At 40.0% G+C, this 14,325-nt stretch overlaps 2 protein-coding genes across 3 annotated transcripts in view; both read right to left on the reverse strand.

Moving 5' to 3' along the window:
• The window catches only part of CLNS1A (chloride nucleotide-sensitive channel 1A), an 820,929-nt gene that overhangs the window by 139,351 nt on the left and 667,253 nt on the right, over positions 1-14,325 (reverse strand). The window lies entirely within an intron of this gene.
• The window catches only part of RSF1 (remodeling and spacing factor 1), a 157,996-nt gene that overhangs the window by 93,784 nt on the left and 49,887 nt on the right, over positions 1-14,325 (reverse strand). For both annotated transcript variants that reach the window (XM_050757462.1, XM_050757461.1), the window contains exon 2: positions 13,699-13,790. In XM_050757462.1, coding sequence (XP_050613419.1) covers positions 13,699-13,790 — 92 coding nt within the window. The remainder of the gene's footprint in view (positions 1-13,698; positions 13,791-14,325) is intronic.

The raw sequence follows: 14,325 nt of genomic DNA on the forward strand, positions 1-14,325 counted from the left end.
CTTTGTAGATCAGACACCACCTCCCCACCATTTCATCTGTAAAACCTGCTGCATGTCACGGTGGATTGGCAACCCATTTTCCTGGGACCCCTCTCTGTGGCTGAGAGCTATTCTCTCTTTTGCCTATTAAACTTCCACTCTTAACCTCACTCTCTGTGTATCTGAGTCCTTGATGTCACTGGCTGTGAAACAATAAACCTTGGATGTCACCCCAGATGAGGTCACAAACTGTCAGAGGCATCTGAACCAGAGCAGCTTCATGTTGAATAGGAGCTGAGTAAAATAAGACTGAGACCTACTGGGCTGCATTCCCAGGAGGTTAAACCATTCTAAGTCACAGGATGAGACAGGAGGTCGGCACACGATAAAGGTCATAAAGACTTTGCTGATAAAACAGTAAAGAAGCCGCCCCAAACCCCCCAAAATCACAAGATGGCCATGAGAATGACCTATTTGTCCTCACTGCTACACTCCCCCTGGACCAAAACAGTCTACAAAAGAGATGGCAACACCAGAAAGTTACCCTATATGGTCCAAAAATGGGAGGCATGAATAATCCATCCCTTGTTTAGCATATAATCAAGAAATAACCATAAAAACGGCAAGCAACAGCCCTCAGGGTTGCTCTGCCTATGGAGCAGCCATTCTTTTATTCCTTTACTTTCTTAATAAACTTGCTTTCATTTTACCTTATGGATTTGCCTCGAATTCTTTCTTGTGTGAACTCCAAGAACACTCTCTCTTGGGGTCTGGATTGGGACCTCTTTCTGGTAACAAAATCGCCTTTGCAAAAATTATACTAGTGAGAACATTATGGCAATGGGGGAAGTCTGATCAGCCAACTCCCATCTTGCCTTTAATCTGCCCTTAATTATTCCTGGGCTTAAATTTTGGGAGACATTTAGTTTACAATTTAAATGACAAAGGCCCTTCCCCAAAACTCAACTGCCTTTGTAAAGCTAATGAGACACCACTAGGCTAGGAGGACAGAGGAGCCTGAACTAACTAAGCTGTGCAAACTTGTCCAACGCGTGGCCCACAGCAGGATGGTTTTAAATGCGGCCCAATACAAATTTGTAAACTTTTTTAAAACATGAGAATTTTTGTGTTTTTTTAAAGCATATCAGCCATCATTCATGTTAGTGTATTTTACGTGTGCCCCAAGGTAACTCCTCTTCTTCCAATGTGGCCCAGAGAAGCCAAAAGACTGGACTCCCCCGGTACAGGTAAAGGACTGCCAGCCATTATTCAGAAGGTAAAAAGACATGCAACTTCTCCAATTATTCCTGCAGATAACATCACTATTGTACAACCTAAGATTGGCCTTTCGAGAGGTCTTTCCAGGTTTGTTGCATGTCTAATGACCAGTGGCTCCACCTGGACCTGCCAACCTGTGGCCCCACCCAGCAATGACCAAGTATGCAGGAAGACCATTTCTCTTGCACCTCCAACCAATAAGCAGTAAGCACCCATTGCCTAGCCACCCCGCCCCTTCCCCTAAACTGTGTTTGAAAAACCCTAGCCCCCAAATGCTAGGGGAGACTAATTTGAATAATAATTATGACTCTGGTCTTCCCTTTAGCTGGTTCTATCTTGGTAAAACTCTTCCACTATTGCAATTCCCCTGCTCTGCGTGGACAAAGGGCATTCGGTGGTTCTACCATCATGATGGAGGTTATATCCTATGAGGCAGTCAAACAGGAAAACTAGTAAGAAAATATCAAGTGCTAAAAATGATATGCTGAAAATAAAAAACAGTAATGTGATACAGAAAGTTTGAGTACTACTTTGGGCGCTTACTGAAGACCTCATTAAAAAGTTGACATTTGAGACTGGAGTAGGTGACTCATGCCTGTAATCCCAGCACTTTGGAAGGCCGAGGTAGGAGCATCGCTTGAACCCAGGAGTTTGAGACCAGCCTGGGTAATGTAGGGAGACTCTGTGTCTACCAAAACTTTTAAAAATTAGGGCTTGGTGTGTGGTGATTCACTCCTGTAATCCCAGCACAATGAGAAACCAAGGCAGGAGGATCGCTTGAGCCCAGGAGTTTGAGACCAGCCTGGGCAACATGGCAAAACCCTGTCTCTACAAAAAATGAAAAAGAATTAGCCAGGCATGGTGGTGCATGCTTGTAGTCCCAGTTAAGGTTGTGGGGTTGGGGTGACGGGGCGGGGCTGAGGCAGAAGCCAGGCAGATGGTGGTTGCAATGAGCTGAGATCACACCACAGCATTCCAGTCTAGGCAACAATGAGACTCTGTGCCAAACAACAACAACAACAAGAACAAAAAAAACCCATAAAAACAAAAACTAAAAATAACAAAATCAGCAGGCATGGTGGCTCAGGTGTGTAGTCCCAGCCTGGTATGGCAGCACACACCTATAATCCTAGCTACTAGGGAGGCTGAGGTGGGAGGATTGCTTGAGCCCAGGAAGTCAAGGTTGCAGTGACCCGAGATCTTGCCACTGCACTCCAGCCTGGGTGAGACAATGAGACCCTGTCTCAAAAAAGAAAAAAGACCAGTGTAAATTAACTAGACTAAGGAGGCAAGTGGCAAAAGGCAGGGCAAAATAGATAACCAAAGGCCAAATTATGTAGGTCAGGGTAAGGAATTAAGATTCTATTTCAAATATGATGGGATACCACTAAAGGATTTTAAATAAGGGGAAAATAGTATGATCTGAACGCTTCATTTGAAATCATGGCTGCTGTGTAGAAAATGGATTGCAGAGGGGCAAGAAGGGGAAACTAAGAAACCAACCTGAAGGCCAATGGTGGCATGCATTATGAGGGTAGTGGGGATCAGAGAGAAGTAAGCTGTGATTTGGAGGTAGAATTATCAGGACAGCTGATGGAACAGATGTGGAGGGTAAGTGGAAAGAAAAATCAAGGGTAACCCCTGGATTTATCAAGGTTCCCTGGCTTGAACAAACAGGAAAAATGCTTTTAACTAAGGTATTAAAACTGGGAGAAGGAAGTTAACAAGAGATTTGTTTGTACATAAAGATGATGGTATGTATCAGACATCTAAAAAGTGTGTTGCTGAAAGTCATTCAGAGATCTTCTGACTAGGTCACACTGTCTTTACTCAAACCTTTCAAATCTGAATCAAGATTTTTTTTTTTTTGAGACGGAGTCTCCCTGTCGCCCAGACTGGAGTGCAGTGGTGCGATCTTGGCTCACTGCCACCTCCGCCTCCCAGGTTCAAGCAATTCTTCTGCCTCAGCCTCCCAAGTAACTGGGACTACAGGTACGTGCCACCACACCCGGCTAATTTTTGTATTTTTAGTAGAGACGGGGTTTCACCATATTGGCCAGGCTGGTCTTGGACTCCTGACCTCGTGATCTGTCTGCCTTGGCCTCCCAAAGTGCTAGGATTACAGGTGTGAAGAAGAAGTTAATAGCTGAGCTCTGGGAAGTGAAGAGCTGCATCTTACTCACATTCATATCCCTTGACTAAGTTTGAGACAGAGCAAGTACAAAACAAACCTGATGAGCATTCGAAAGACACACAAAGGTACTGTTTTTATCTTAATTTTAAAAAATTATCTTAACTAGCAATAATTTCTTTAGGTAACACAACACATCCTAAAGAAACTTTTCAGGCCAGGCGTGGTGGCTCACGCCTGTAATCCCAGCACTTTGGGAATGCGAAGTGGGCAGATCACCTGAGGTTGGGGGTTTGAGAGCAGCCTGACCAACACAGAGAAATCCTGTCTCTGCTAAAAATACAAAATTAGCCGGGGGTGGTGGCACATGCCTGTAATCCCCAGCTACTAGGGAGGCTGAGGCAGGAGAGTCGCTTCAATCCAGGAGGCAGAGGTTGCAGTGAGCAGAGATCACACCACTGCACTCCAGCTTGGACAACAAGAGCAAAACTCTGTCTCAAAACAAAACAAAACAAAAAGAAACTTTTCAAATTTTACTAGAATAACATTTTTTGCATATTTACTATATGCCAAATACTATTCTAAATACTTTAAAATATTAACTCAGTAAATTCTCATAACAACCTTTTCAATAATTCCACAAACATTTACTATGTGCAGACTATATGGCCGGAACTAGTCAAACGCTTGGATACCTTGGTGAAGAAGACAACTTGTCATCATGGAGGCACTAAAATGGGTAAACTAGTAAGAAAATATCAAGCAGTGAAAATGCTACACTGAAAAGAAAATAGTAACATGATAAAATTCTCTAACAACCCTTAGATTGAAAGTAATGTTAACCTTAGGAGGAAAGTAGGGCAAAGTGGATATGTACTTTACTCAAAGAATGAGAGAAAGAGGAATTGCAATAATCATTCTGGAGGACTGAAGCATTTATGGAACAGTGCTACGAGACATACCCCGTTTTAAATACTGGAAGGGCAAAGATGGATTAAAAGTCTCTGCTCCAAGAATTTCAGAATCCAGAGAGGAAGAGACAATTCGTAAACAAACAATTATCAGGGGAGAAGTAGTCAGTGAGTTATCTACAAAGTGAGTAACTGACATAGGTATAAAGTACTATGAAAACAGAGAGGAAACACTAACTCAAGCCAAGAGATGAAGGGAGACCAAGGAAACTTTTCTTCAGGTGGTAACATCTGTGCTAGGACCAGAAGGATGATTGAGGTTTAAATGAATAAGGAGGTACAGCTCATTTCAGAAAGAAAAAAAATGTTTTTTTTTTTTTTAAGGGGAGATGTGAATGATTATGGCATGTTCTGTCAAGGTGGAGTTGAACACAGTTCTTTATGCTAGAGCTCTAGCATAAAGGCTAGCATAGAGCCCTGGCATAAACGTTTTTGGGATTGGCAATGGACAGAGACAAGACCATGAAGGAAGACAGTGAGCAGGTCTATGAAAGTGGGTCATGCCTAGTAAATATGGAGACCCAACGAGGCTATGGAGGTACTAATAGGAAATAGTCCTGGGGCCAAGCGCGGTGGCTCACACCTGTAATCCCAGCACTTTGGGAGGCCAAGGCAGGTGGATCACGAGGTTAGGATATCGAGACCATCCTGGCCAACATGGTGAAACCCCATCTCTACTAAAAATACAAAAATTGGCTGGGCAAGGTGGCGCATGCCTGTAATCCCAGCTACTTGGGAGGCTGAGGCAGGAGAATCACTTGAACCCGGGAAGTGGAGGTTGCAGTGAGCCAAGACTGTGCCACTGCACCCCAACCTGGTGACAGAGCGAAACTCTGTCTCAGAAAAAAAAAAAATAGTCCTGTTGGCACTGCAGGACAAATAGGAACACAGATTCTGATGTCAAGAGAACAACTAAAGCCTGTTGTAATAATTCAAAGGAATGGTAATGAAGCTTGAGCTATACTGTGGCAGAGGATATTCAAGAGAAGTCAGATTTAGGCTGAGCGTGGTGGCTCATGCTTGTAATCCCAGCACTCTGGGAGGCTGGGAGATCACTTGAGCTCAGGAGTTCAAGATCAGCCTGGGCAACATAGTGAGACACTGTCTCTAAAATAAAAAAAATTTAAAAATTAGCCAGGTGTGGTAGCGTGAGTCTGTAGTTCCAGCTACTGGGGAAGCTGAAGTAAGTGGAAGGATCACTGAGCCCAGGGGATCAAGGCTGCAGTGAGCTGTGATTGCGCCACTGCACTCGAGACTGGGCAACAGAGGGAGATCCAGTCTTAAAAAAAAAAAAAAAAAAAAAGAAGATAGATTCAGATTGTGCATATATCTTAAAAGCAGTAACAAGTTTACATGGTTTTACAACTCACAAAAGAACTTTCACAGATTCCATTTTTAAGTGGATGTCCAGCAAAACCACAAGATTTCTGAAAAAAGTCCAATTCATCTTTCTTTTACATTATACATAAAATTTCTTTTCAATGCAATATCCATCCATCTGTTGAGGAACACAGGTTGTTTCTACCTTCTGGCTACAGTGAATAATGTTGCAATAAACATTGGCATACAAAGATCTGTTTGAGTCCCTGCTTTGGAGTAATTATAAATGTAGGAGTGGAATTGCTAGGTCATATGGCAATTCTGATGAGCTTTATGAGGAACTGCCAAACTCCTTTCCATAGCAGCTGTACCATATTACATTCTCACAAGGAATTTAGGAGAGTTCTAATTTCTCCACAAAATCACCACACTCACTTTAAAAAAAAAAAAAAATAGCCATCCTGTTAGGTGTAAAGTGGTATCTTACAGTTTTGAATCATATTTCCCCAAGGACAAATGATGAACTTCTTCTCATGTGTTTTTTGATCTTTGTGTATCTTCTTTGAAGAAATGTCTATTCAAAATTTTGCCAATTGGGTTGTCTTTATGTTGTTGAGTTTTAGGAGCTCCTTATATGTATCTCAAACATTAAATGCTTATCAGTTATATGATTTGCAATATGTGCAATTTGCAATATAATTTCTTCCATTCTGTAGGCTGTCTTTTCACTTTCTTCATAATGTTCTTTGATGTACAAATGTTTTAAAATTTGACAAAGTCTAACTAATCTATTTTTTATGTTGTTGCTCAGTCTTCCGGTTTTCTGTATAAGAATCCATTGCCAGATCCAAGGTCATGAAGATTTCCCTTTATTTTTTTTCTAAGAGTTTCATAGATTTAGCCCTTATATTTAGGTTGTTGATCCATTTTCAGTTAATTTTTCTATAAGATATGAAATAGTGTATCCATTGTATTTTGCAAGTTGTCATAGTTCAACAAAAAAGTATTTTATACTATAGGCAACAGTCAAAAGATATTTTAAAAATACCACCAACCAGGTGCAGTGGCTCACATCTGTAATCCCAACACTTTGGGAGGCCAAGGCAGGAGGATCACTTGAGCCCAGGAGTTTGAGACCACACTGGGCAAACGTGGCGAGATGCCATCTCTACAAAAAATAAAAAATATTAGCTTGGCATTGTGGCACTTGCCTGTGGTCCTAGCTACTCAAGTGCCTGGGGCAGGAGAATCACTTGAGCCCAGCAATTAGAGATTATAGTGAGCTATGATTATACCACTGCACTCCACCTTGGGTGACAAGAGTGAAACCCTATCTCTAAAATAAATACATAAACAAAATACAAATAAAAATACCACAATAAAAACTCAATAAATCTTATATACTGCATTCTTCCATCATATTCAGCTCAGTCGAAAATCAAGAAAAGTATGTCATTAATATAGTAATACTTTACAATGAATTCCTAAAACTTTTTATAGTCATGAAATTTTAAGAAAAGACTTTTTTTCACTTCCACATTTATCTGCTTAGTGAAAGCAATGATAAACAACTTTAAAATGCTATTTTTATGTAACTTCTTTCAAAACACACTGACATTATACTTACAGGCATTCTTTACTAAGCAAGTTCTGTGACTATGAAGGAACAGTACATTTTCTATTTTTTTGAGATGGAGTCTCACTTTGTCACCCAGGCTGGAGTGCAGTGGTGCGATCTCAGCTCACTGCAACCTCTGCCTCCCGGGTTCAAGTGATTCTCCTGCCTCACCCTCCTGAGTAGCTGGGATTACAGGCACCCACCACCACGCCCAGCTAATTTCTGTATTTTTAGTAGAGACAGGGTTTCACCATGTTGGCCAGGCTGGTCTTGAACTCCCGATCTCTGGTGATCTGCCTGGCTTGGCCTCCCAAAGTGCTGGGATTACAGGCATGAGCCACCACACTCAGCTGGAACAGTATATAATTGATATTTTATAACTAAAACAAATCTTGCACACTTGAAAAAAAATTCAAGAGCACTCTTGCCACAGGAGGTTTCCCAGATATTAAAGTATTTAGCGAATGCGTCTCTGTGGGAAAAATATTTAGGCATTTTAGTATTACAAAACATTACAAAACATTCATTGGACCATCTGAAGTCACATAGCAGTTCAGTAGAAAACTAGAGAAAATGCAACCTAACATTTCTACATCCACAAGTATAAATAATTTGACCCAAGTTCACACCAATTTCCAAAGGAATGCCAGCCACAGAAGAGAAGAAAACTTCTCTAAAATTACTCTCCTGTTGCTTTGGTAATTTATTATTAATATTTAAAGAATATTTGCTGGGTTCCAACTATTTGAAAGACACTATGCAGAGACTATACCTTCATGAAAAAACTTATACACCTAGTAATTAGCATTGTTCAGGTAAATGTTTTCCCCAATACAAATCCAATGTCCTTTCTGCACTACCACCTGCAATTCAGTTATGAGAATAAATCCTGGTTGCTCATACATTAGCACAGAGTAAATGGTATTCTCTAAGGAACATTTTACAAAGTTAAATGCTTCATATAACTTTTACAAAGTTATATGAAGATGCTAAGGCAGGGCGCAGTGGCTCATGCCTGACCATCCTAGCCAACATGGTGAAACCCCGTCTCTCTACTAAAAATACAAAAATTAGCTGGGCGTGGTGGCGTGTGCCTGTAATCCCAACTACTCAGGAGGCTGAGGCAGCAGAATTGCTTAAATCCGGGAGGCAGAGGTTGCAGTGAGCCAAGATTGAGCCACTGCACTCACTCCAGCCTGGTGAAAAAGCAAGACTCCGTCTCAAAAAGAAAAAAAAGAAAAAGAAAATCCTTTGCAATATATAAAGCATTAAGCATTCATGCTCTGCTATCAGACAAACCCGTGTTCAATCCTTGCTTTACCATCTGGTGTCTATGTGACCTTGGGAGTAATTTACCATTCTATGGTCCAGATTGTGGTGAGAATTAAATGGTGATGCATGTTAAAAAAAAAACCAAAACAAGCATAGCACTGAGTTTATAATAAGCTGTCAAATATTATCTATTATCATTATTATTAAAAAGTTACAAAGAAACTGGAAACCTCATAAATTGCTATCAGTACAATATAAATTGCTATGGTACAGCCGCTATGGAAAACAGTTTGGCAGTTCCTTAAAAAGTTAAACACAGAATTACCATATGACCCAACAATTCTACTCCTAGTTATATACAGGAGAGAAATGAAAATACATGTTCACAGAAAAACTTGTACACAAATGTCTATGGCAGCATTATTCCTAATAGACAACAAAGTAGGAAACAAGCAAATGTCCCTCAACTGATGACGGATATATAAAAGATGCTATTATCCATATAATGGATTAGTATTTGGCAATAAAAAGGAATAATATGATACATGATACAATGTACATAAACCTGGAAATCATTATACTAAGTGAAAGAAAATAGGAAAGACCACATATTTTATGATTCCATTTATAAGAAATGTCCACAGTAGGCAAATCCATACAGATGGATACAGGGGAAAAGGTGGGGATGTGATTGATACTGATTGATAATAGATACAAGGCTTCTTACTGAGATGTTAGAGAAGTTTTGGAATTAGTGGCTATGTTTGCACAACATAGTAAATACACTAAAAACCAATGAACTGTACACTTTAAAATGGTGAATTTTGTTACATGAATTACATCTCAAAAAATAAAAACACAAAATACTAACAATGCAAATAAAAATTAAGAGTATTAATCTTAATTTACTTTTGAGAAATACAACAGTAAAGGAACATCCAGTTCTTGTCAAAATATAACCAAATTAACAAATGACAAAAAGTGGCCTTTATGATTTGCTAACAGATGACAATGGGTCTTTCTGAAATTGCTGTTTAGATCAAGGGCATCTATTGCCAAATGTATTCATTTTCAAGGGATTTCTAAACCTAATACTAGGTACTTTACTTTCAAGGTACAAATGAATATGGTCATTTCCTGTTGAGGGGTAGAAAAACACCCCAGAAAATACACATTAGGTTATTTTCTTTCTTTCTTTTTTCTTTTCTTTTTTTTTTTTGAAATGGAGTCTCACTCTGTCACCAGAGTGGAGTGCAGGGCTGTGATCTTGGCTCACTGCAACCTCTGTCTCCTCGGTTCAAGCGATTCTCCTGCCTCAGCCTCCTGAGTAGCTGGGATTACAGGTGTGCACCACCATGCCCAGCTAATTTTTTGTATTTTTAGTAGAGACGGGGTTTCATCATGTTGGCCAGGATGGTCTCAATCTCCTAACCTTGTGATCCACCTGCCTTGGCCTCCCAAAGTGCTGGGATTACAGGCGTGAGCCACCATGCCTGGCCACATTAGGTTATTTTCTACTTAATGACATCATCTTTCAAGTATTGAGCCCCCCAAAATACTTTCTGTGTATTCTAAGACACATATTTGCTTTCATTTTTTAACATTTCTTTGAAACACTTACTATATTTGATGTTATAGTATTTTTTTTAAAAACAACTCCTATTTACTTAGAAATTATTCTGAGGCTAAAAGAAATCAAGTGCGATTTCTTTTAAGGGATAACTTATGAAAAATCGGTTATCCCACTAGTTTTAAAGGTCTTCACATGGTTGTCTTCAGGAAAGAGGCAGGGCAGAAGGAAGTAGAGGTGCGGGTACTAAACTTGCGAAGGCATGTGAAGGCAAATTGTTATTTAGCATACTGGTATTCATTATCCATGGTCAAGGTGTCTGAAATTGCTCATCAATCAATCATTAACAATCACAGAAAACAGGGGAATTTCATGGAAGCATAAGGGAAGTGTAAGGGTTCACTGGCAGAGAAATTTCTTTATGACTTGCCAAGTAAAAGGAATGTGAAGAATAAGGCCAAGGCCCATCCAACTAAGCAAGAGTTAACAGGTCCTAGCAGAACTGCTAGTTTAAATTTCCATTCAATGATTTTTTTTTTTTTTTTTTTTTTTTGAGACAGGGCCTCACTCTGTTGCCCAGGTTGGAGTGCAGTGGCACAATCTTGGCTCACTGCAGCCTCGACCTCCTGGGCTAGCTGAAGCAATCCTTACACCTCAGCCTCTTGCACAGCTGGGACTACAGACTTGCACCACCACATCCAGCTATTTTTTGTATTATTTTCTTTCTTTCTTTTTTTTTTTTGTAGAGACGGGGTTTTGCCATGTTGCCCAGGCTGGTCTTGAATTCCTGAGCTTAAGCAATCTACCTGCCTCAGCCTCCCAAAGTGCTAGGATTATACATGTGAGTCACTGTGCCTGGCTGGGTTTCTTTATTTTTAGAAGGGTAATTGCACTGTAAAAGTAAAAAGTCATCTGCCTAGATTTTTGAGTTCCTGTCTACTACGGATGAATGTATGTTAGCAAACGCAAGATACAGCACAATAACAAATGAATGCCCTTGGTTAAGCTCAGTTCCTCTCTCTATCAATTATCAAAAGTTGTTGATTTTACCTTCCAAATAGCTCTTACATCCACCCCCTCCTTTCCATCCCTAGTGCCAAAACCCTAATTCAGGTCTCCTTATTGCTCAGTTGGATTATCACAGTAACCTCCTGAACACATGATTGTTAGGCCTCCACTCACTGTCATTTTCTCTAGGTACTTTGTATTACAGTAGGGCTAAGCTACTGGTTATTTCCTAATAAAATTTCTGCTCATTCTATAGGTCTTAGTTCAGCTGCCTTCGGGAATTACTAACAGGAGTTGACAAATACATGCCAATGCTGACTGATTTGTATAATAATGTAGTCTGCTAAGTCTAGGCTTAGCAGGAAAGGCTTAGGTTGGTAATGTCTGCTATGAGCAAAGCAACAAGGCCTAGCAGATGCCAGATACTTGCTCTGGATTTAAACAGATTTTTATATTAATTATATTCCATTTACTTCAAAAGGAAAAGAAACAGCTTTCAGTAACACATATGTACAATGATGCCACAAGGAGAAAGATGAGACAGCCATAAGAGCCATGTAATGGAAGGTAAAAATTCTATCAGAAAACTAGCTAATGATTATAACTAAGAAATAAATATAACAAAGTTAAGCTTACTGGCAGTCAAGGGAAAGAAAAGTAAAATTGTCTCAGTGATTAATTGATCCATCTAATACTGATGCATAAAAGATTAAAAGAGGCCGGGCGCGGTGGCTCACGTCTGTAATCCCAGCACTTTGGGAGGCCGATTACAGGTCTGTAATCCCAGCACTTTGGATCACCTGAGGTCGGGAGTTCAAGACCAGCCTGACCAACATGGAGAAACCCCTTCTCTACTAAAAATACAAAATTAGCCAGGCATGGTGGCGCATGCCTGTAATCCCCGCTACTCGGGAGGCTGAGGCAGGGGAATCACCTGAACCCGGGAGGCGGAGGTTGCGGTGAGCCGAGATCGCACCATTGCACTCCAGCCTGGGCAAAAAGAGCGAAACTCCATCTCAAAAAAAAAAAAAAAAAAATGATTAAAAGAAGCCGCCGGGATGGTGGCTTACACCTGTAATCCCAGCACTTTGGGAGGCCAAGGTGGGCGGATCACGAGGTCAGGGGCTCGAGACCAGCCTGGCCAATATGGTGCAACCCTGACTCTACTAATAATACAAAAAAAACTAGACAGGCGTGGTGGCGCGCGCCTGTAGTCCCAGCTACTCAGGAGGGTGAGGCAGGAGAATTGCTTGAACCCGGGAGGCGGAGGTTGCAGTGAGCCGAGACAGTGCCACTGCACTCTAGCCTGGGTGACAGAGTGAGACGATGTCTTAAAAAAAAAAAAAAAAAAAAAGATTAAAAGAAGCCTTCAAGAAACTTACAATATACAAGAAAGACAAATGTGAGGAACATTTCATCAGTGATATTTTAAAGCACTGGATTCACCAAGTCCTGGATTTGAATGCTGGCTCTGTCATTTTTAGCAATGTGAGACCAGTCAAGTTACTGTATTTAGTTTCTCAAAATCAATTTCCTTGTGAGTAAAATGAGGATAATCAGAATTTTAAAGTTGAGATAATGCAAAGAAAGCCCTAAACATCGCCTGGTACATAATGAACATTCAATATAAAACCATATGACAGTTTGTAAAACAGGGTTAAACAAATCCATGAAGGAACATCTTCCTGATAGAAGGACTCAAGGAGACAGTACTACTTGAGCTGAGACCTAAAGGACAAATAAGTTCACTAGGAAAACAAACTGATGGGAAGGTATTCCAGGCAGAAGATACCATATATGCAAAAATGCTGAGGAACAAAAAAGATGGCACGTTTCTGCATCAGTGGTCCTCAACCTTTTTGGCACCAGGGACCAGTTTTGCGGAAGATAATTCTTCCACAGACTGGGAGTGGTGTGTGGGAGGGAAATGGTTTTGGGATGATTCAAATACATTACATTTGAACCAACTAGATGGTCCCCATCTGGAAGTGATGGGAAATAGTGACAGATCATCAGGCAGTAGATTCTCATAAGGAATGCACAACCTAGATCCTTCGCATGCGCAGTTCACAATAGGGTTCGCACTCCTACGAGAATCTATGCTGCAGCTGATCTCACAGGAAGCAGAGCTCAGATGGTAAGGAGAGAAATGGGGAGGACCACTATTGGTCTGTGGCCCAGAGGTTGGGGACCCCTGTTCTATATAATAGAGTCTAGGGGAATCACTAAATAAGTCTATGCATACTATGTGAACTAAATGACAACATCCCTGAGCCTTATCAGTTTCTTATTTGATGTGATCAGGGTGATTGTAAGAATTAAACGAGAAAAGACATGAAAAGTCCTGAGCACAGTGTTAGGCACAAAAGAGATATATTATTACTAAGCAGTAGGAAAAGAAGAGAATCATATACTTGTAGTCACGTGGATTTTGGAGCCATAGTCTTACTTTTAGTAAACTAATTAAAAATTATGTGTATTATAAAACATATCAATTTATGCTACAGTAGTATTTCAGTAATAGAGCAGGAAATTTACGAATACTAGTTACCTTGATCAAATATTTTTCCCATCTGTCTGCAGTAACAGATTTGCCAATCTTCCTCATCAGCTTCAAATGGAGCTCCACCAATTCTTTCGGTACTTAAAAGAAAAAAAAATATTGTTAGCCAACAAAATAAAACATTTGTAAACATTTAAGATTATAAAAAAAATAACCTTCCCCAACCCTGGATACTTTCTCAAAACAGTGTTGATACTAGCTAACTTTTAGACCTATGAATCAAAAAAGCCTAAACTACAGCAAGAAATGACCAAAAACCATTTTCTTAAAGATAAGCAGGAATATTCACATTTTCTTTCAAAACACCATCAAATAAGAGTAAAACCTAATATAAACTATGAACTTTGGTGATAATTATATGTCAATGTAGATTCATCACTTATAAGAAATGTACCACTATTGTGGGAGTCAACAGTAGAGAAACTGTACGTGTGTGGGGACAGGGATATATGGGAACTCTCCACACTTGCTGCTTAATTTTTCTGTGAACCTAAAATCGCTCTTAAAAAAATAGTTTGTTAAAAAAAAATACCATCAAGTAAAAGCACTTAACTATACAACTAAAGTTTGTATTCTGTTTATCTGCAATAACAAATATTTGGTTCCCCTGCTGAG

This window comes from Macaca thibetana, chromosome 14, assembly GCF_024542745.1.
Source record: "Macaca thibetana thibetana isolate TM-01 chromosome 14, ASM2454274v1, whole genome shotgun sequence".
NCBI lineage: Eukaryota > Metazoa > Chordata > Mammalia > Primates > Cercopithecidae > Macaca > Macaca thibetana.